At 40.3% G+C, this 20,978-nt stretch overlaps 1 protein-coding gene across 13 annotated transcripts in view; it reads left to right on the top strand.

Moving 5' to 3' along the window:
* The window catches only part of PPIL6 (peptidylprolyl isomerase like 6), a 41,285-nt gene extending 20,619 nt beyond the window's left edge, over window positions 1-20,666 (top strand). For 6 of the 13 annotated variants that reach the window (XM_077162624.1, XM_077162619.1, XM_077162622.1 and 3 more), the window contains 2 exons: window positions 12,751-12,886; window positions 16,694-18,980. In XM_077162624.1, the coding sequence (XP_077018739.1) occupies window positions 12,751-12,886; window positions 16,694-16,805 (248 nt within the window). In that variant the 3' untranslated portion in view covers window positions 16,806-18,980. The other 7 variants (XR_013176338.1, XR_013176336.1, XR_013176337.1 and 4 more) reach the window with 7 other exon arrangements.
* Window positions 20,667-20,978: the final 312 nt, after the last annotated feature.

Below are 20,978 nucleotides of genomic sequence, written 5' to 3'. Positions count from 1 at the left end.
TTTGTAAAATGAAAAATGAAATATATCAGCAATTTACTCTTTAGAGTAAAAAAACTAGGGAACTTTAAATTAATAAATTCATTTTTAAAAATTATAGCTTTGAAGTTCTTAAGCTTCATGGAAACTTGAGAGATCTGTAAAGAGGCAGAAAGAAAGCAGAAGGGTTGGAAAGTCTGAGATATACAGGGGCAGATCATCAAAGAGACAGCTGGCAAAAAAGAACGTTTATCTGTGGTCATAACTCATGTATATAAAGCTATTTAGTGTTAACATGATTCTTTCTTACATATAATATCATTTGATTCAGATACAAATCTTCTAAAGTAGGCAGGGTAGGGATATTATCCTCATTTTTTTTACAGAAAAGGGGTAAAAGGGACTCGGCTTATATGACTTGGCCAAGCAGCTGGCAGAGCCCAGGCCGGAACATGGTCTCACACCCTAAAACAGAACAAGACAGACCCATACAGAAAGAGAGATCAGGAGGTAAAACAGACAAAAGAAAGACCCACAGAGATACAGAGAAATGGGAAAAGACAAGGCCCTGATTCACTGGTTTAAAAATAACCACTGCTCTTTGTTCTTAAATCACTGCCATAACCACTCATAAGGTTTATCAGTTCTCAGCCAAAGTTTGAAAGTAGACTATTCCTTGAAATTCTCTCCTTCCATTCAATAGAGTAAACCCCTGGCCTCTCATTGTACAGTCTGAAGGAATAACGTCTTCATCCTGTGGTCTTGTAAGACATTGCCTCTAAATTCTTAAAGCTAGGTTACATCTTTAAGACTTAAATTGAAGGATGAAATTGAGTTGAGGACTTGGTTCTCATGCCTATTATATGATTATAAACAGCATACCCATTTCTTAGATTTAAGCAATTACATATTCCAGAAGTTAACTAAAACAATACTCATCTATTAATAATTTGTTTTTATAATTAAACTGAATTGAAAAAATTTTAATAACTTAATTTTATAGGTAAATTTGTGAAAATGAAGTACATACCAGTACATTATTAAAGTTTATTTTCAGAACTTATGTCATGAAATGCCCTTTAGATGAGAAGACCTCAAAATGAGGGTCTAATGAGGTTCTTTTGGTATTGTGGCAATGTAATCCTTTGGAATGGGATCCAACATGGCCTAGTCTTATCCAGAGATAAAACTTAATAGTTCTTTTCTTTTTTTAACTCAACTTTATCAAGCTAACATAGTAAATTATAAAGAGAATGAAATGAATGACATTTCAAGTGGATTGTTTTATAAATCAATTATTTTAGAGCTCATTGCTTTTTTTTTGGTATACTGTATGGTGGGGTCACATTTCATTCTTTTTCCATGTGAGCATCCCGTTATTGCAGCGCCATTTGTTGAATTTTTGTTTATTTGTTTGCTTGTTTTGGGAAGTGTATGGGCCAGGAATTGAACTCGGGTCTCCCACATGGCAGGCGAGAATTCTGCCACTGAACTATCCTTGCACCCTGCTCATTGCTTTTTTTTTTTTTTTAAATGCCTGATTGGTTACCCCACTGATGGGGAATTTTTTTTTTTTTAACATGGGCAGGCACTGGGAATCAAACCCGGGTGACTGGCATGTCAGGTGAGAACTCTGCTACTGAGCCACTGTGGCCCGCCCTGCTCATTGCTTTTAAAAAGGGGAATTTAATGAGTTGCTAGTTTACGGTTCTAAGGCCGAGAAAATGTCCCAATTACAACAAGTCTATAGAAATGTCCAATCAAAGGCATCCAGGGAAAGACACCTTGGTTCAAGAAGGCCGATGAAGTTCAGGGCTTCTCTCTTGGCTGGAAGGGCACATGGTGAATACGGTGTCATCTGCTAGCTTCCTCTCCTGGCTTCTGGTTTCATGAAGCTCCCCGGGAGGCGTTTTCCTTCTTCATCTCCAAAGGTCACTGGCTGGTGGACTGTCTGCTTTGTAGTGTTGCTCTCTCTGAATCTCTCTGAATCTCTCATTCTCCAAAATGTTTCCTCCTTTATAGGACTTCAGAAACTAATCAAGACCCACTCAAATGAGTGGAGACATGTCATCCCCTAATCCAGTTTAACAACCATTCTTAACTAAATCACATCAACCAGGGAGATGATCTCATTACAGTTTCAAATATACAGTATTGAATAGGAATTATTCTACCTTTAAGAAATGAGATTTATATTAAAACATGGCTTTTCTTAGGGGGCATACTTCCTTTCAAACCAGCACATTCCACCCTCTGGCCCCTAAAAAAGACATACTTTTCCCATATACAAAATACATTAATTTCATAACAATATCAGAAATCCTTAAACCTATCAGTAGCAATACAATGAAGTACAAAATTAGAGACAGTATAAAATCTCATCAAGTCAGTTACAGGCATGATCTGTCCTAAGGCAAAATTTTCTCCATTTGCTCTGGACCTTTGAAAACTCATAACAAGTAATTTGCTGCCAGCATATAAAGGAGGAACATTCATAGGATACATTTACACATTTCCACAGGGAGGAAGGAACACAGGGGTCACCGGACCCATACAGTTTCGAAAACCTGCAGGGCAAAGTCCATTAGATTTCAAAGTCTGAGAGTCATTTATCCTCAGGGCTTTAGAAAGCGGCAGTCCCACCTTTTCCAAATGCCTGCGCCTGCCTCTCTCTGAATGCAACCTTGGGGGATATTGGGGAGACCACCTTTTTTCTCGGCTCCACCCTCTCCAAGCATCGAGGCTGTACCCGGGCTTTCTGCCATCTCCAGGACACACGCTCAACCCCTCCATGTGGTGGCAGCCAGGCTCTCCCCAAACCCCAAGGAATGGGCTTCACCCTGTCCAAGACCTGAGGCGGCATGACTCTTCCACTGCAACCAGGTGGAAGGTCCATTCTCTGCCTTTGGGGCAAACTCACCCTCTCGACAGGTTTGGATGGGTCCGCTCTCCTGGCCCGAGGCTTCTTGACTTCAGACCTCAGCTTCCATGGTTTTGCCTCTGAAGTTATTTTTCCTCCAATGTGTCCCTTCTCTGAATCTCCCAGTCCAGACTGGCAGCGGCTCTGTTTATACAGGTCCCACAGCACTCTCGTTAGCTTTCTATGCAGTAGCCTCGGATCATGCCCATCAGACATAAGGAGTTTCCACAAATCCTTCCTGGATAACTCCATGTCCAATCCTGACTTTCTCTGAAATGGCTGGCTGGTTCCACATTTGGTTAAATCCACACACAGGGCACTATGCTCTGGAGTCTCCCTTTCTGTAGGCCCAGAATTTTCCAGGACCTCAATTTCTGGTTTCTTTTTACTCAAGAGTTCAGTTCTCAGCTTCTCTCTTTCCTTTCGCATTTCACTATAAGCTGTGAGGAGAAACCAGGCTTCACTTTCGACACTTAATTTGGAAATCTTTTCTGCTAAATATCCAAGTTCATGGCTTTTAAAATCTACCTTCCAGCCAAAGCCACTAGTCAATTTTGCCAGATTATCTGCCATTTTAAAACAAGGCTCACTTTCCTTCCAGTTTTCAATAACACATGCCTCATTTCTGTCTAAGGCCTCATCAGAGGTATCTTTAGAGTCCACATTCCTACCAACAGTCTCTCCAAAGCAGTCTAGGCCTTCTCTATCAAGCTTTTCACAACTCTTCCAGAATCTTCCCCTTATCCATTTAAAAAGCCTTTCCAACATCTTTGGTATTTGCAAACTGCAGCAGCGGCACCCCACTCTCTAGTACCAAAATCTGTTCTAGTTTGCTAGCTGCTGGAATGCAATATACCAGAAACGGAATGGCTTTTAAAAAGGGGAATTTAATGAGTTGCTAATTTACAGTTCTAAGGCTGAGAAAATGTCCCAATTAAAGCAAGTCTAAAGAAATGTCCAATCAAAGGCATCCAGGGAAAGATACCTTGGTTCAAGAAGGCTGATGAAGTTCAGGGTTTCTCTCTCAAGTGAGAAGGCACATGGGGAACACAGTCAGGGCTTCTCTCTCAGCTGGAAGGGCAAATGGCAACCACAGTGTCATCTGCTAGCTTTCTCTCCTGGCTTCCTATTTCATGAAGCTCCCCAGGAGGCATCTTCCTTCTTCATCTCCAAAGGTCACTGGCTGGTGGACTGTCTGCTTTGTAGTGTTGCTCTCTCTGAATCTGCTCATTGCTTTTTAAGTGAAGAACTATGTTTTGTTTTAATCTGGTTCCTGATAGAAAAAAAATTACACATCAACAGCTTGTTTTTCCTTTTGTCTGTGAGTTGTCCCAGTCTAATGAAAAAGGGTTATGCAATTAACAGAGAATTTGGATATACAAAGAAAGACAAACTTCTTTTTTTCAAACATTTTTTTTATTGTGAAAATATATATACAGAGCAAAGAAAAAAACAATAATTTTCAAAGCACACATCAACAAGTTAAGTTACAGAACAGATCCCAGAGTTTGTCATGGGCTACCATTCTTCCATCTCAGAGTTTTCCTTCCAGATGCTTCAAAGTACTGGTGACTAGAAGGAATATTAATGTAGTAATGCAGTAGCCATACTCGTTTGTTAAATCCCATTTTCTCTGTCATACCTCCTTCTCCTTAAATGCTTCTCCCAAGCCATAGGGATCTTTGGGCAATGCCTGTTCTGACCTTGTCATGTTGAGAAAGGGTGTCCACACTAAAGAATAGGGGGATGTAATTAACTGGTATCTTGGAGAGGCTGGTCCCTCTGAGTTTTAGGATTTATCTGACTTAGGAACTCTCCATGAATTATATGTTCCAGGAAGGCAAACCTCATGCATGAAACTTTTATAGAGTCTCAGTTCAAACCCTAGGTGTTTTTAAGGGTCAACAGGAGTAATGTTGATTGAGGTTTAGCAAACCATGGCAATTTAGCACTATTTAACTAACGCTTGCATGACATTGACCTCCAGGACAGCCACTTGACTCTATTTGATCTCTCTTAGCCTCTGATATCTTCTTTTATTACACATCTTTTCCCTCTTTGGTCCAGAAGATGTTGTCTATCCCACGGTGCCAGGGTCAGACTCATCTCAGGGAGTCATGCACCACGTTGTCAGGGAGACTTTCACCCTTGGGCGTCATGTCCCGTGTAGGAGGGAGGGTGTTCTAGTTTGCTAGCTGCTGGAATGCAATATACCAGAAACAGAATGGCTTTTAAAAAGGGGAATTTAATAAGTTGCTAGTTTACAGTTCTAAGGCCGAGAAAATGTCCCAATTAAAACAAGTCTATAGAAATGTCCAATCATAGGCATCCAGGGAAAGATACCTGGTTCAAGAAGGCCGATGAAGTTCAGAGTTTCTATCTCCAATGAGAAGGCACATGGCAAACACAGTCAAGAGTTTCTCTCTCATCTGGAAAGGCACATGGTGAACACGGTCAGGGCCCTCTCTCATCTGGAAGGACACATGGTGAACATGGCATCATCTGCTAGCTTCTCCTGGCTTCCTGTTTCATGAAGCTCCCTGGGACGCGTTTTCCTTCTTCATCTCCAAAGGTCGCTGGCTCGTGGACTCTCTGCTTTGTGGTGCTGCAGCATTCTCTGCTCTCTCTGAATCTCTTATTCTCCAAAATTCCTCTTTTATAGGACTTCAGAAACTAATCAAGACCCACCCAAATGGGAGGAGACATGTGGTCACCTAATCCAGTTTAACAAACACTCTCAATTACTTCACATCTCCAGGGAGATGATCTAATTACATTTTCAAACATACAATGCTGAATAGGGATTAGAAGAAACAGCTGCCTTTACAAAATGGGATTAGGATTAAAACATGGCTTTTCTAGGGGACACACATCCTTTCAAACCAGCACATTCCACCCTCTGAACCCTAAAAAAGACGTTTTCCCCATACACAAAATACATTAATTTCATAACAATATCAGAGAACCTTAAACCATCCTAGTAACATTTCAAATACAAGATTAATACAAGATTAAAATCAGTACAAAATCTCATCAAAGTTAATTAAAGGCATGGACAGTCCTAAGGTAAAATTTTCTTCATTTGCTCTGGACCTTTGAAAACTCATAACAAGTTATTTGCTGCCAACATACAAAGGAGGAACATTCATAGGATACATATACACATTTCCGTAGGTGACACAGGGGTCACCAGACCCAAGCAGTTTTGAAAACCTGCAGGACAAAGTCCATCAGATTTCAAAGTCTGAGAGTCATATATCCTCAGGGCTTTAGAAAGCGGCAGTCTCTCCCTTTCCAAGGGCCTACACAGAGACCTGACTCTCTCCAAATGCAACCTTGGGGGACACTGAGGAGACCACCTTTTTCTTGGTTCCACTCTCTCCAAGCATTGGGGCTGCACCCAGGCTTTCTGCCATTTTCGGGGCATACACTCAACCCCTCCATGTGGTGGCAGTCAGGCTCTCCCCAAACCCCAAAGAATGTCCTTCACCCTCTCCAGTGCCTGAGGCGGCATGACTCTTCTACTGCAACAAGGTAGAAGGTCCATCCTCTGCCTTCGGGGCAAACTCACCCTCTCCATGAGCTTGGGTGGGTCCGCTCTCCTGGCCCGAGGCTACTTGACTTCAGACTTCAGCCTCCATGATTTTGCCTCTGAAGTTATTTTTCCTCAAATGTTTCCATTCTCTGAGCTCCCCAGTCCAGAGTGGCAGCGGCTCTGTTTATACAGGTCCCACAGCACTCTCGTTGCCTTCCTATGCAGTAGCCTTAAGTCATGCCCATCAGACATAAGGAGTTACCACAGATCCTTCCTGGATAACTCCTTGTCCAATCCTGGCTTTCTCTGAAATGGCTGGCTGGTTCCACATTTGGTTAAATCTTCACACAGGACACTATTCTCTGGGGTTTCCATCTCTGGAGGCCCAGAATTTTCCAGAATTTCAATTTCTGGTTTCTTTGTACCCAAGAGTTCAACTTTCAGCTTATCTCTCTCCTGTTGCATTTCACTATAAGCTGTGAGGAGATACCAGGCTGCACTTTTGACATTTAATTTGGAGATCTCTTCTGCTAAATATCCAAGTTTATGGCTTTTAAAATCTGCCTTTATGAAATGGGATTTAGATTAAAACATGGCTTTTCTAGGGGACACACATCCTTTCAGCCAGCACAGAGGGTAATGATTTTCCTGTCAGAGTTGGGCTTAAAGAGAAAGAAGCCACACCTGAGCAACAAAAGAGGTTCCCTGGAAGCAACTCTTAGGCCTTGTTATAGGTAGTCTTAGCTTCTCTGCTACGAAAATAAGGCAAACTTTTATTCATCTACTGAGTAGTCAGAGAAAACAATTAAAATTGATCCAGTTTGGTTTAAAACATTAACCAATGCAATAATTTAAAGTTTTTTTTATATCAAAACATTTATACCCTCTAATGGTGGCAGAGATGAGAGGGTTCTGTTACCTGGTATCATAGCAGGGATGGACGTCCCATCCACGGGCATGTCCTTGGGCATGCACTAGCTGAGGTATAGCAGGTCTGGTCTTGTTCTGAGCATTCTGCTGGAACATCATGCCCTCCTTGTTGACTTGATCTCCCCTCAGATCTTGATGGCTCTTCAGACCACTCTGAGTCTCTGTCATTTCTCCACCAGACCCTGGCACCCTATGCACCCTGCAGCTGCTATGGTGCCACCTCACCCTTATCTCTGAGGGCTGATGAAGGGCTCACCTGCTCTCAATTAGGTATCCTCACCACAAGGAAGCTGAGGCAGACTTAGGGATGCAATATGGGTTTTTCTCTCTAACCACACATTCAGCCTTTTTAATGATCTTGGCTCAAGGGCTACCCTGCATAGCTCTCAGTCCCTGGATTTCCAGGTAGGGAGCCAGACAAGGACACATCTACATTCCTGCCCCTTTCAACCTGTCTGAGTCCCTGGATGTATTTATTTGCTTTACTCTCCCTCCCTTCTTTCTTTTCCCCACAGTCCCTGCAAGACATCAAAGGAAAGAGGACTTTCCTTTGACATCATCAATGCCATGCCATCTTCCTTCCAGCACAGGGCAGCAAGCACATAACTTAGCCATCATAGATGCAAGAAGGGTTCCATGGGAGAGACTAAATGAATCATTCAGGCTTGGCCCTTGTTAGTTAAATGGGAACTAAAAGTATTTAGAAAAGTCCTTCTCTCTTGACCATGACTGGCTCTCAAGCTTATTGTCTTGCTCACAAATCCTATTTTGAATATTGAATATTAACCCTTTCTTTCTTTCTTTCTTATATTTCTTGCAATAATAATCCCAGCCCTCCCCACCACCAAGGTACATAGATGGCTTGGCTGATTAGAGAAAAGGTCATTTATATGAAAAGGTAAAGGAAAAAAGCACTTAATATATTTTTAAAATACTGTGTTATCCTAGTTACATTAAGTAGACCAGTTTCTTAATATCACCTTGTCCACCTAATTCACTAATAGATACAGCACTTAAAATTTGTTTGTTCAATTCCTAGATCTCTTTGACTTTAAATGAAAGATTTAAATTTATTTTTAATAAATAGCAGAGCATGATGCACTGTCAATACTCAATAATGAATGAACACTGAAAGGTATATGGAAGTAATTTTTGTTAGAAACAAGAACTGAAGGTTATTATTTAAGGGCTACTCTTTTTTTTTTTTAAATTGAGATGTATCCTACATATAGAAAAGTGCATATATACATTAAAAAAAATTTTTTTTAAAAAGCATCCACCACTTTGTCAAGAAATAAAATCTTCCAGTATGACAGAAGCCCTCCCACCAATCTGTCCATTTTCAATTTCAACTCCAACTCCCTCTTAAAAGGTAACCATTAGCTTGACTTTTTCCTTGGTCTTCTGGATAGTTTTACTACCTACATATGCATTCCTAACCAAAAGAGTTAAGTTTTGCCCATTTTTGAACTTTATATAAATGGAATCCTACTGCAGGCATTCTCTATGCCTCGCTTCTTTTGTTCATCCCTTCCTGTGAGATTCATCGTGTTGTGTATAGCTGTAATTCTCTCATTTTCATTACTGTTTCATATTATGAATATGCCACAAGTATTTATCCATTCTATTACTGATGAGAACTTGGCTCTAGTGTCACATGCACAATCAACATGTTTAAACATTTTATTAAAGCAGCATTTTAAAAATGCAAGGCCGCAGATTGTATTTACTTTTATATAACAAGAAATAAATAAATAGTGAATGCCTTTTATTTTTTAAACATGACAGTAAAATTAGAGCAGTTTTTTTTTTAATGATATTGCAGAACGCAGGTCAGATTTTTACTTTATAAAGTTCTCCTGAGAAAACTGTATGGAAATTCCCCAAATTGTCTGATTAATTTTTTGGCCAGAGAGAATCCAAGGCAATTTTCTCATACTTGTAGTAATTTCTTCCATTATAAAGCATCAGAATGAGCTTTGTTTTAAACAAATGCAGAAAAGTAATTTTGTTAAGCACATAAACTTTTTCTTCTATATTAAGTCAAAAAGCTACATTTCCCTCTTGATATTGTATGTTATACATGATGCTGGTTTTAACCACAGAGCAATAGCTACTCCTCCGTATTTTCCTGTAATTATAGTAGCAGGCAGGAACTTATGAGTCACAGGCAGTGCCAGGAGAGGGTTCTGAGTTTCTGCCATACCCTTTAAACTTCCTCAGAACTCTTTTACTCTTTCTGAAAGTACATGCTTCAGTTATCATGAACTAAAAATAAAATTATTACTAGTTACACTGATTTAGCCAGTCTTCAATTTTAAATTATCTCTTTTTTCCCAACATCCAAAAAAAAAAAGCTGTGTTTCCTCCTATTTGAAAACATATCTTATAGATTGTCTAAAATTTTCTTTTCCATTCAGCTTGGTGATAGAATTAAAATAGTCTCCAGGAGCTGATTATTCCACTCAGACTTAATAGGAAAAAAGGAAAAGTGTTGTTGATTTAGGGGTCAGGCTTTTTTTCCCTTGCTTCCAAAAAAATAAATTATTATGTGACTCTACTAAATTTGAAAATTTTTATACAACTCAAGAGCATTAAGCCCAGCACTTTAGAATAGTGTTTGGGAAGCAACAGGCATCCAATAAATGTTTGCTGATTAAACAAATGCTAAATCAAACTTAGGGATTTCTGTTCTCCATATTAATACTGTTACTTGTGGAAAAATATTTCTCTAGTAATCTAAAGATACTCATAGGATAGCCATTTTTCTATAAAGTTGTTTTGAAATAAAATGTTTGTTCTGACTCCACTGCTGCTGGCTTTAGGTGGGCCTCATGCCCCGCGTGGCTGGGGGTCCACTCAGCTTCCCAGGTGAGCACCCCTGGCTTCCCGGGGCTGGTGAAGCAGGTGCCAACACCCAGTCCTAAGGTGCATCAAACTGCAGCTCACACCAAATTTACATGGGAAGGACCACCACAGGCCCCACCAGTACTTGGCTGCACCGGTACCTGTTGGAGGGAGCAGGAAGGGGAAGAAGGATGGACCTGCCACAGCTGGATGCTTCCCAGGAGCAGGGCTGGTGGAAGTCTGCCCTCTGCCCTGAGGCGCTCCCCCGGCCCCACCCCCTCTCTTCCCTGTGGCACAGCTTCAGGTCCTCAAGGTCCACATAAGTATCTAAACTTGTGGAATTGAAAACCTAGACATTTGTTTTCATACTTGTTTTTTCGGTTCCATAAATTTTAAATTTGTAAGTCAAAGAGTACCTACACCTTCTTAAAACATGCCTTCTATCCATTTAGAGCAGTGGTTTTCAAATTGTCCTCTAACTTGTTCCATGGGTGAAGAGGTGTCTTTAGATGAGAAGGGCTCTGGGCCCTTTTAAATGGTTTGTACGTGAGCTTTCACAGGGCTTGTGTTTTTAAAAGATAAAATTTCCAGAATGCAATATACCAGAAATGGAATGTTTTAAAAAGGGAATTTATTAAGTTACGAATCTACAGTTCTAAGACCATAAACATGTCCAAACTAAGGCATCCAGAAAAAGATACCTTGACCCAAGAAAGGCAAACGTCTGTCACATAGGAAGGCACATGGCTGGTACCTGCTGGTCCTTGTTCCGGGTTCCATTCCTTCCAGCGTCTAATGCCAGTGGTTTCCTCTCTAAGCATCTGTGGGCCTTCAGTTAGCCCCTGAGGACACAACTCTAGGTCCTGGCTTGCTTGGCTCTCATGGGAAGGTCCATGGCAACGTCTGCTGGGCTCTGCATTTCCAAACGCTCACGTCTAGGCATCTGTGTCAGTTCTGAAGTAACTGTTCTCCACGCATCTGCATCTGTGGTTCCTCCAAAATGTTTCCCATTTTAAAGGATCCTAGTAAACTAATCAAGTCCCAACTGGGATGTGTGGAATCACGTCTCCATCTAATCAAGAGATCATACCCATAACTGGGTGTGTCACATCTCCATGGAAGCAATCCAAACTTTCACTCCACAATATTAAATCAGAATTAAAAGAAACATGGCTGACCCCACAAGACTGGATCAGGTGAAAGGACATGGCTTTTCTGGGGGTACATAACAGCTTTAAACCAGCACAACAGGTGCTACGATTAACTGCTTTAAAAGTTCTCCCTTAATTGTGGAATTTTTGGTAAAAATGTTTCAACTCTTGATATTTTCTTTCCTGGTACTTACAGAATTTGAGAAAAATTACTCATAGTATCTAAAAGCAATGAAAAAATACCATTCTCAGATGTTAAAATTCTCTGAATCTTTGCTTTGGGTATATTTCCATTCCCTACGATTTGCTGTGAAATGAATGGGTTATTTCTCTATTCCACAGAAAATGAATATGGGACGTCTTGATGTAATAACGTAGACTCACTTGTACAAAAATGCCTTATTTGCATTTTTAAGTTTTCAGAGTTTGCAATTTAACACATTAAAACTTACCACCACAGATATATCCTAATTGTGATTTGCTTAGTTTAAGACAAAATAACAGGAATAGTCATCAGTTGCAGATTGATAAATTTTGACAGTTAATATTCCTATCTCTCTGCTATTCTTAGAACTTTTTAAAGTTATTGAATTTTTTTTCTACCAATTCCCTCTGTGTATTTGAACTTGGAGGCAAATCTTATTTCATGCTGGGAATGGTATTTCTTAAAAATGGTAGCCTGATAACTACTGTACAATTCTTTTTCCTTATTAATTTACACTAAAAAATAATAATAATGCATCCCATAAAGTCTTGGTCAATCCATATAAGGCTTGAGATGAGAATGTATTTAAAGACTACTAAAAGTAAGCATAAGTTATTTTTCATCATCCACATTTAGGGCCACACATGACAAGTCATGTGCTAGGAGGCCCTGGGGCTACAGCTACAATGAGGCCAGGTTCCTGCCTTCATATACTAGAGAGCAAACAGCCATATAAATAATTACATAGAGTTTGATAAGGACTATAATAATACGATGTAGGGGAAGGATCAGATCTGAAAAACTTCTCAAAGGAGATGTTTTTAATTATCACATTGGTAATTTGAATGAAATACTGCTGCCAAAACAGCATGAGAAAGATTGCTGACCTTTATTCTTACGTGGAATAAATACTTCCTTTACATTATTTCCTTAGCACCCTTGTTTTCAGCTATGCTAAAAATAAACCAAAGCTATTGTTCAAATGTTCTAATGAGATTTTACAGCTTATCTTTTTTTAACAGCCCAGTTGAGTAAAAGGAACCTAAAACAAACAATATTTATAATTTTGAACAAATCAATAATATAACTGAGATTGTTATCAAGGACCTTCTTTTTGCCTTCTGTGTTAAAAACAACCAAAATAATAGAAATATTTCAGTGACCTACTGGTTATTGTCTTCCTTAGATGAAAACTTTTCAATTCCTCATAATCAAAGGGGAATTCTTGGAATGGTCAACAAAGGCCGCCATAGCAATGGGTCACAATTCTACATCACGCTACAACCAGCTCCCTACCTAGATAGAAAATACGTGGCTTTTGGGTATGTACATTGTATGTTTGTCTAAATGATACGCCTAAGTGTAAAATGTAGTTCTAAAAGACTTGGACAGGTATTATGCATAGTCTATGAGTAGTTAAATACAAGATTTAAAAGCCACCATGGCCTGCCCAGGAGATGATTTTATATTATAGATGGATAGCCTAAAATAATGTTATCTACAGTTTTCCCTGGTCTTAAATAATCTGTTTTCTGATTGTGAAAATGCATACTTCAATTATTTTTAAGTCCAAATAATCCTTACCATTTCTTGACTCATTTAAATCTCTTCCTATCATCTTACCTAAGTATTTTTTCACCCTTTTCAACTGCTTAGTTGATCTTTTCTCTCTGCTAAAGGCATCTTTCTCAAACATGACTATGACTACTTTAAAACTTTTAATGTCTCCACTACCACCTCCACCCCAGAAGCACAGGAACTCATTTCTACAGTGGCATTCTGGACCCTTCACCAGGTAGCCCCAGGTGTTTTCAGCCTTTGCTTCTGCCATCTTTCTGACTCATACATTCAACCAGCATTTTATTAGGCACCTACTATGTGTCTGCTATGGTGCTCAGCTTCTTCAGGGAGTTTCTGGTCTATGAGGAAAGACATTTCAGAGAACTAAGAAACCTACAAGGCAGGCCTGGGCTGTGCATGTTCTGTGAAGGGTGAATTGGTTATACAGAAGAGAAGGGCAAGAAAACACCCTCCATCTTCTCTAGTCAAATCAACCCCAGATTCTTACAGGATAGCTGTGGAGTGGAGGAGTGAGTGCTTGGTTGGTTTTGGTGATTCCTGCCCTCTAGAATTGTCCTTCCTTGTGGGAAACCTCTCACTAATTTTTGTTGCCATCACTGCAGTGGTCTCAAGGAGGCGCTGTGCCCTTTTTTTTGTCTGGCCCAAGTATGATGTCAATTATCCCTTCTATCTCTATAGCTGAGGCTGGACCAGGCTAAACAAGCCCTTCCAGGACACTAGAGGAGTAGGAAAAAGGTTGGAAATGATAGGCAACTATATAACCTGACAAAAACCTAACTTCTTCAGGGATACCTTCCTCCCCAGCTGTAGGGCTGCCCCAGATGCTTTCTTTTCCCTCTCATCCCTGAGCACCCTCAGGTTTATCTGGGCTCCTGGAAGTCCAGAGAGAAACAGAAGTTTCCTCACCTATCAAAATGCAAACCTGCAAGATCCCTTTTGTATAAGAAATGCACACATACAGTAGAAGAAGCGTATGTTGGTGATAGTGGTGGAGGGAATTAATTTCATTATAAGGGGCCCCTAAAGTGGAGGGTGGGTGTGATGGAAAGCTTGCTGAGAAAGTGAGTTGAGGGTTGAAAGTCAAGGAGAGAGAAACAAAAATTAAAAAAAAACAAAGGGCAGGCTACGGTGGCTCTACAGGCAGAATTCTCATCTGCCATGGTGCCTGCCCATGCAAAAAAAAGAAGAAGTAAAGTCAAGAAAAAGTTAACCAGATAGAGAAGGCTGGAAATCAAAGTTAGTAAAATCAATTTTAGGGAGAGTATAGAGCCCTTGCAAGAGAGGCCCTAAGGAATAAGAGAGCCTCTTATCTACAGGTCATTTGGTCTGGCTGGAACACAGTGCCCAGGGCAGAATGAGGAAAATGGAGGCTGGAGAAGATAAGCAGCCAGGACGCATGCGAGACGGGCAACAACATGATCAGATTCTCATTTTAGAAACATCTCTTTGGTAAAGATGAGGAATGAATTGAAGAGTGAAAATGAAGGCAGAGAGGCCAGTTAAGAAGCTAGTAAGAGTAAGTTAGTAACAGGCTATAATAAAATCCTATGTAAGGCACTAGCAGCAGAATAAATGCAAAAATTCAAGAGATCTTTAGAAGTTAGAATCGGCAGGACCTGATGACTGCTTAAATACTGGGAGTGAAGGCATGGGAAGAGCGTAGAGCAGTGTCATACAAGAACTTTTCCTGCAATGATGAGAATGTCCTAAGAATTTCTACTTCCCAGTAGGACAGCCACTAGCCACATGTAGCCACTAAGCTACTGTGACAGGGGAACAGAATTTTTTTCTTTTTTATTCTTTTATTATTATTATTTATTTATTCTTGTGTAAGGCGAAATTGAATTTTTAATTTTAATAAGTGCGCATTTAAATAGCTACATGTGGCTAGTGAAGCCATACTGGGCAGTACTGATAGAGTAATACCTGGGATTTTGGAACTGGTTGGAACATTAGTAGAGAATATAAGAAGGAGGATTTCAAGAGAAGATCATGAGTTCCAGGTAGACGAGTTGTGCTTAAGATGAAGATACCTGTAGGACATCCAGGTGGCAACGTCCCAGGAGATACAGGTTTGGAAGTTGTCAGCATGACAGTGAGCTGCAGTCAGACCAAAATACCATCACTCCCAGAGCAGCCATACCCTTTAAAACTCCAGGCCTTGGCTTTAGTCTGCCAATATCCCAGTCAAGACCTAGGCCAGAAACCTCCCTGGTTACCAAAGGCAAATGGCCCCTTTGTCCTCCCTGGTACATGTTGGACAACTTGAAGCAGGAACTGGGTCTCCCTCCTCTTGTACCCTAACACCTGTCATAGTAAAGAAGTACATGTAGTGGGTGCTCATTCGATATTTGTGAAACAAATTGAAATTTGGAGAAATGAATCTGCCCATTTTTCCCCCACCCTCAGAATGTACCTTGTGTACTGCCCTATGTCATGGTTTCTGATGGGATGGCAAAAATAGAACCCAGGAGAAAATAAAGAGATGGCTGGAGCACCGTCAGTGTAAGCACTGGCCATGCCCCTGTAAAACCTCAGGAAATGGATGTTACACCTTCCCTCAGCCACTGCCCAACCCAAGTATTGGCAGAGAGGGCAGCAGCCCTCTTTAGGCCTTGTCTCTCTGGCTCATGCTGCCCTCTTTTAATTGAAAGAGGCATCAGAAGTCTAGCTCCACTCCTCCAGGAGTTTTAGCTTGTTTGGACAAATGTCTGCAGAGATCCAAACTAGCTTGACCTTGAGCTGTCTTTTAGTTGAGCCTTCAGCAGAGTTGATTAGGTGCCTAGTCTGCAAGGCATTGTGCTAGGCACCAAGCAAAAGCAGACATGATCCTTCCTTCATGGGAGAATCAGAAAATCAATCAAAGAAGCATACAAATAAATGTGACATTTCAACCCTGATAACTCCTGTAAGGGAGAGGGGTAAATGGACATAAGCAGGGAGGTCAGGGAAACTTCCCTGTGGGAGAAATGACTGAGTTAAGAGCTGAAGGAAGGCCAGGAGATGAGCAGGCAAAGGGGTGGTGGAGTGTAGGTGGAGGGCAAGAGTAGGGCAGGCAGCTGTGGCAGGAAGGGAGCAGGGAGCACTGGGCTCTCCAGGTACCAAAAATCAGTCTGACTGCAAGAAGTGGGAGGCAGGCCCTGCAGGCCCTGGTGGCCATGTTAGGACTTTTGGTCTTTATCATAAGGATAAGAGGAAATCAGTGAAGCATTTTAGCATGGAAGTGACATCAGATTTATAATTTTAGAAGATCACTCTGCCTGCAGCAAGGATAACAGATTGAAGGGGTGCCAGAGCTGGACGTGGTGAAACCACCCAGAGTCTGCTGCAGTAGGCCAGGCTGGAGAGGACGGCTGTTTGACTTACGGTGGTAGCTACAAATGCAGCAAAATGGGCACATCTAGAGTTGTTCAGGATATTTATGATTGCTGTTGATTTAGCTGTAGGAAATAGCCTTAGCTATATAGCTGGGTAGGACTCAATATAGGAATATAAAGTATATGTGAACATTAATGTCTGATTAAATTTTTGATTTTTTTCCTATGTAGGCAACTGATTGAAGGAACAGAAGTTCTTAAACAACTAGAATTAGTTCCAACAGAGAATGAAAGACCAGTTCAAAAATGTTTAATTTTTGACAGTGGAGATCTTTATGCCTGATTTTCACATTAATGATTTTTACTCTAATTTATCACCATATATCTGATCAGCTGTTTCTAGATTTAATTAAACAATGCTTGGTAAAATGTAATTCAAAAACTATGGCAGATACTGTAGGTTGACTCACTCAACACCACAGTCCATCCCCATTTTCCTTTCTGCCTCGACCATGGAGACTGTAAAAGCAAAATACTCAGTTTTCCCAGCTCCGTTGTGGCCAGGAGTGGCCATGAATACCATTCTGGCAAGTAAGACCCTGGAATAGAATGTTAGTGGCCCTGCCACTTTCTCCTTCATCCAGTCTTCAATGCAGAGAGGCTGGAGTGGCAGCTGTCACCTTGAGGCCATGAGGAAAATGCCAAGAGAACTGCAGAGATGACAGCCCAAACCTCTTGAGCTGTGGAACCAACACCAGCAACCACCTATCTCGGGACTTCTTACTGTGTGAGAAAAATAGACCCCTATTTGTTCATGTTACCATAGGTTGAGTATTTTTACTTGGACCCCAAGACATCCTTAACGTCTCAGAAGAGTACCTATTGGGCTTTGAATCCTAAAATGTCCAACATAAGAGAGTTAACTTGTCATTTGTAACTACATTGCTACCTTGAGAAACTTGGTAAATAACCAAATAAGGTGCAACAGAAAACAATGATTTATTGATATTTCATTGTTTATATACAGCATTATGAAAAGGGTATACATTTTGGATGTTTTATATGACATGAATATAATGTTTGTCTCTCTAAGTCATACCAACCTTATGAAAATAAGGACTTGATGATTGGAGATCCATCTTTATCTGCTTGCTGCTCCTTAATCTAGAGTTCCCAAACTCATGCCACCTGGGGAACTCTTTTAAGCACAGATTTCTGGACCCTGTCCCTTACCTACTGAATCAGAGACTCTGGGCATGGGACAGGGATTCTGGTGTGTTCACTTAGCTCTCTGCCCAGTGGTTCTTATTTATCCAGTTGAGCACCAGCCACTTGGAAATCACTGCAAGACTGGTTCTGGCCCCCTTTTTGTAGTCACAAAGCACTTGACTTTGTGTCCAGAGGTGACCTTGCTCTGCTGTTACCACTGCTACCTTTGTGTTCCTGCTGTGCTCAAAGCCACTGCTTTTCCTGTCCTAAGCAGAAGGAGGTTGGTCTTCTAAGAATGATCTTTTAGCCAACCTGAAGGGGAATGGACTTTAAGTGACATAGGGCTTGCCAAAGGTAGGCATTTGCTTTTTATTATTATTATTATTTTAGTTTGAAGTAATTTTAGATTCATAGGAAGTTGCAAAAATAATACAGAGCAGTCACATGTACCCTTCACCCAGTTTCCCCCAATGTTTACATCTTACACAGCTACAGTACAATATCAAAACCAAGCAACTAACATTTTATCACGTGTAGATTATGGTAACCAACATCACAATCACAATACAGCACTATTCTGGCACCACAAAGCCCTCCCTCATGCTATCCCTTTATAGTCCTACCGAGCCCCATCCCTCACCACCCCTAACTCCTGACAACTGGCATATGCTTTAAAAAAAAAACAGCTTTACTGAGATATGGCATATGCTTTTATACTAAGATCTGAGGTAGATGAGAAGAAAGCCTACTGCCCTGTGTCACATTCTCAACTCACCCAGAGGCAACACTGAGTAAAAATGTGCATTCTACAATAGCCAAAAGGTAGAAGCAACCCAAGTGTCCATCCACAGATGACTGGACAAACAAAATGTGGTATATGTATATACAATGGAACATTATTCAGCCTTAAAAAGGAGTGACGTTTTGAAACATGCTATAGCATGGATAAGTCTTGAAAACATTCTGCTAAGTGAAAATACCCACAAACAAATTTTGCATAATTTTACTTATATGAAATACTTAGAAAAAGCAAATTCATAGACAGAAAGTACATTAGAGGTTACCAGGGGCTGGCAGGGGAGTGGGGGGTAAAGGAGAAATTGGTGGAGTCATTATTTAATGGGTACAAAATTTGTTTGGGATAATGAAAAAGTTGATAATGGATGGTGGTGATTGTGGCACAATATTGTGAATATAACTGATATCACTAAATTGTACACATAGAAGTGGTTAAATGGGAATTTTGTGTTGTGTATATATAGCTATATATTTTGCCACAATAAAATTTTTTAAAAAATGAGTATGTGTTCTACCAGGTTCAAATCCTGACTCTGCCATTCCCTGGATTAACTAACTCAGGTAAGACCTCCTTTGTGCTTCTGTTTCCTCATCTACAAAACAGTAGTGTCAACTGTTTTGAAAGTTCAATGAATCAGTAATTTATATAAACAGTGTAGAATACCTCCTGGTACACTGTAAGTGCCCAATAAATGTCTGCTCAGCAGATTACTCACGTATAACCTCCAAGGGGTGGCCCAGGAATTTGTACTCTTTAAAAGCTCCCCAGCAACCTTGATAAACAGCCAGGTTTGGGGAACTGTTGAAGAGACGTCTCCTCCTCCTATATTCTTAAGGAGCTGAGCAACCTGAGAACCTCAGGCTATCTGTATGAAGCCTCCAGACCTTTCCTCTAGGCCTTCAGCCAGGGTCTTCTGGTCACACTGGTGACATCTTAAGCAAAAGGGAGCTGGGCTTGCTACCAGGACTCTCACCAACTCGAGAATCATGCAATGTATGAAAACTGATGCTTTGCAGGGACACTGATTAAAACAAAATTAGAAGCGTTGGTCATGAAATAATAAGCAGCAGAACAACTCTCACACATGGCATTAAGCATTTTATCTGATAAGAGTTAAAGAATTGGGATATCTGCCTGGGTATAAGAACCTGTGCTAGCCCTTTTTATTAATCTGTCTACTAACAATGTAAAGGTGGAACTCTGCCTGTCTTCTGAAGGATGGCAAGTTCATGGTTCCTTTGTTTGCTCTCTTTCTGTATTTCTGGCTGTGTAAATACTTTATCCACAGATCTTATATGCAAGGGTTCTTATTACCACCATTTAAAGGCATACACAATGGTGTTTCTGTATGGAAATGATTTATATGTTTAACCTTGCAGTTTGGAGAAACTGTTTCTACAAAAGGATTCAAAAGCTGGTCCCTCTGACAACATGGAATCTGGCTCCCAGGAATGAGTCTGGCCCTGGTACCATGGGATCGACAGAGCCTACCTCACCAAAAGGGGGAAAAGAAATGTAATAAAATAAGGTATCAGTGGCTAAGATAAATTTCAAGTAGAGTCAGAAGGCTGTTTTGAAAGTTACTCTTATGCAAGCTTCAGCTAAACATTGCTAATTGCCACGGTATGCCAATCCCCAACTAACAGTATTCCTGAAAACCCTAAAGAATACCCAGGGCTCTATCTGAGGCTCTATATAAGTTTTACTCACTAAGTTTGTTTTTCAGAAACTTAAAACTTCCAGATTGTTCTAATGCCAGTTAAGCCCTGAAACCCAGAGGCACCAGTCTCTCCAAAAACATTCCCCTTCCCCATAATGCTGACACCTCTTTTCAACACAAAGAAGTTAGAACGGTCACTCCCCAAGTATCCCTGAACACTGGGAGGAGGATCAAATGAGAGCGAGGAGTTGTATGTAACACAGGCGACAAGCTCCAACAAATGACTGTGACTACTGAATCACTAGACAGATATTTTGTGCTAGTCTCTGGTGTATTAGAACAGCTAGAAGGAAATACCTGAAGTTGTGGAACTGTAACCCATACCACACTCAGAAATTTGCTCTATAACTATTTTTTTAAACTGAACTTTGAAATGTATCACTTTTCTGCATATATATTTTACATAATAAGTGTTTTTTTAAAAAGCTTGTCCCAATTAATTCCAAATATAAGATTAATTTTACTCCACATGAAAAAGACTTAATTTATTAAAACAGAAGGAATTCTAGATTTTTCTGAATCTACAAATATGAGAGGCATTCTGATTATACATATACAATACGTTAGTTGTATTACTATACCCTGTCCTAATTTTTGATATAGTAAAGTACAGATGCCATATATTAGCCTATGTTAGTAAGAGAGTGTTTTATCTAGACATTTTCTTATTTTGAGAGCTTTGAGGTAAATAAAATTCTATCTAAGGAATTTGTTTGCCCCAACTGCATACAGAACTGGTTATCTGTTAATAAATCAATATTCAATCTGGTAATCTAAGAGTTCTAGAC

Source organism: Tamandua tetradactyla, chromosome 5 (assembly GCF_023851605.1).
Source record: "Tamandua tetradactyla isolate mTamTet1 chromosome 5, mTamTet1.pri, whole genome shotgun sequence".
NCBI classification, from domain to species: domain Eukaryota; kingdom Metazoa; phylum Chordata; class Mammalia; order Pilosa; family Myrmecophagidae; genus Tamandua; species Tamandua tetradactyla.
Note: the sequence above shows the minus strand (reverse complement) of the source record. Positions and strands in the feature narration are given on the sequence as shown.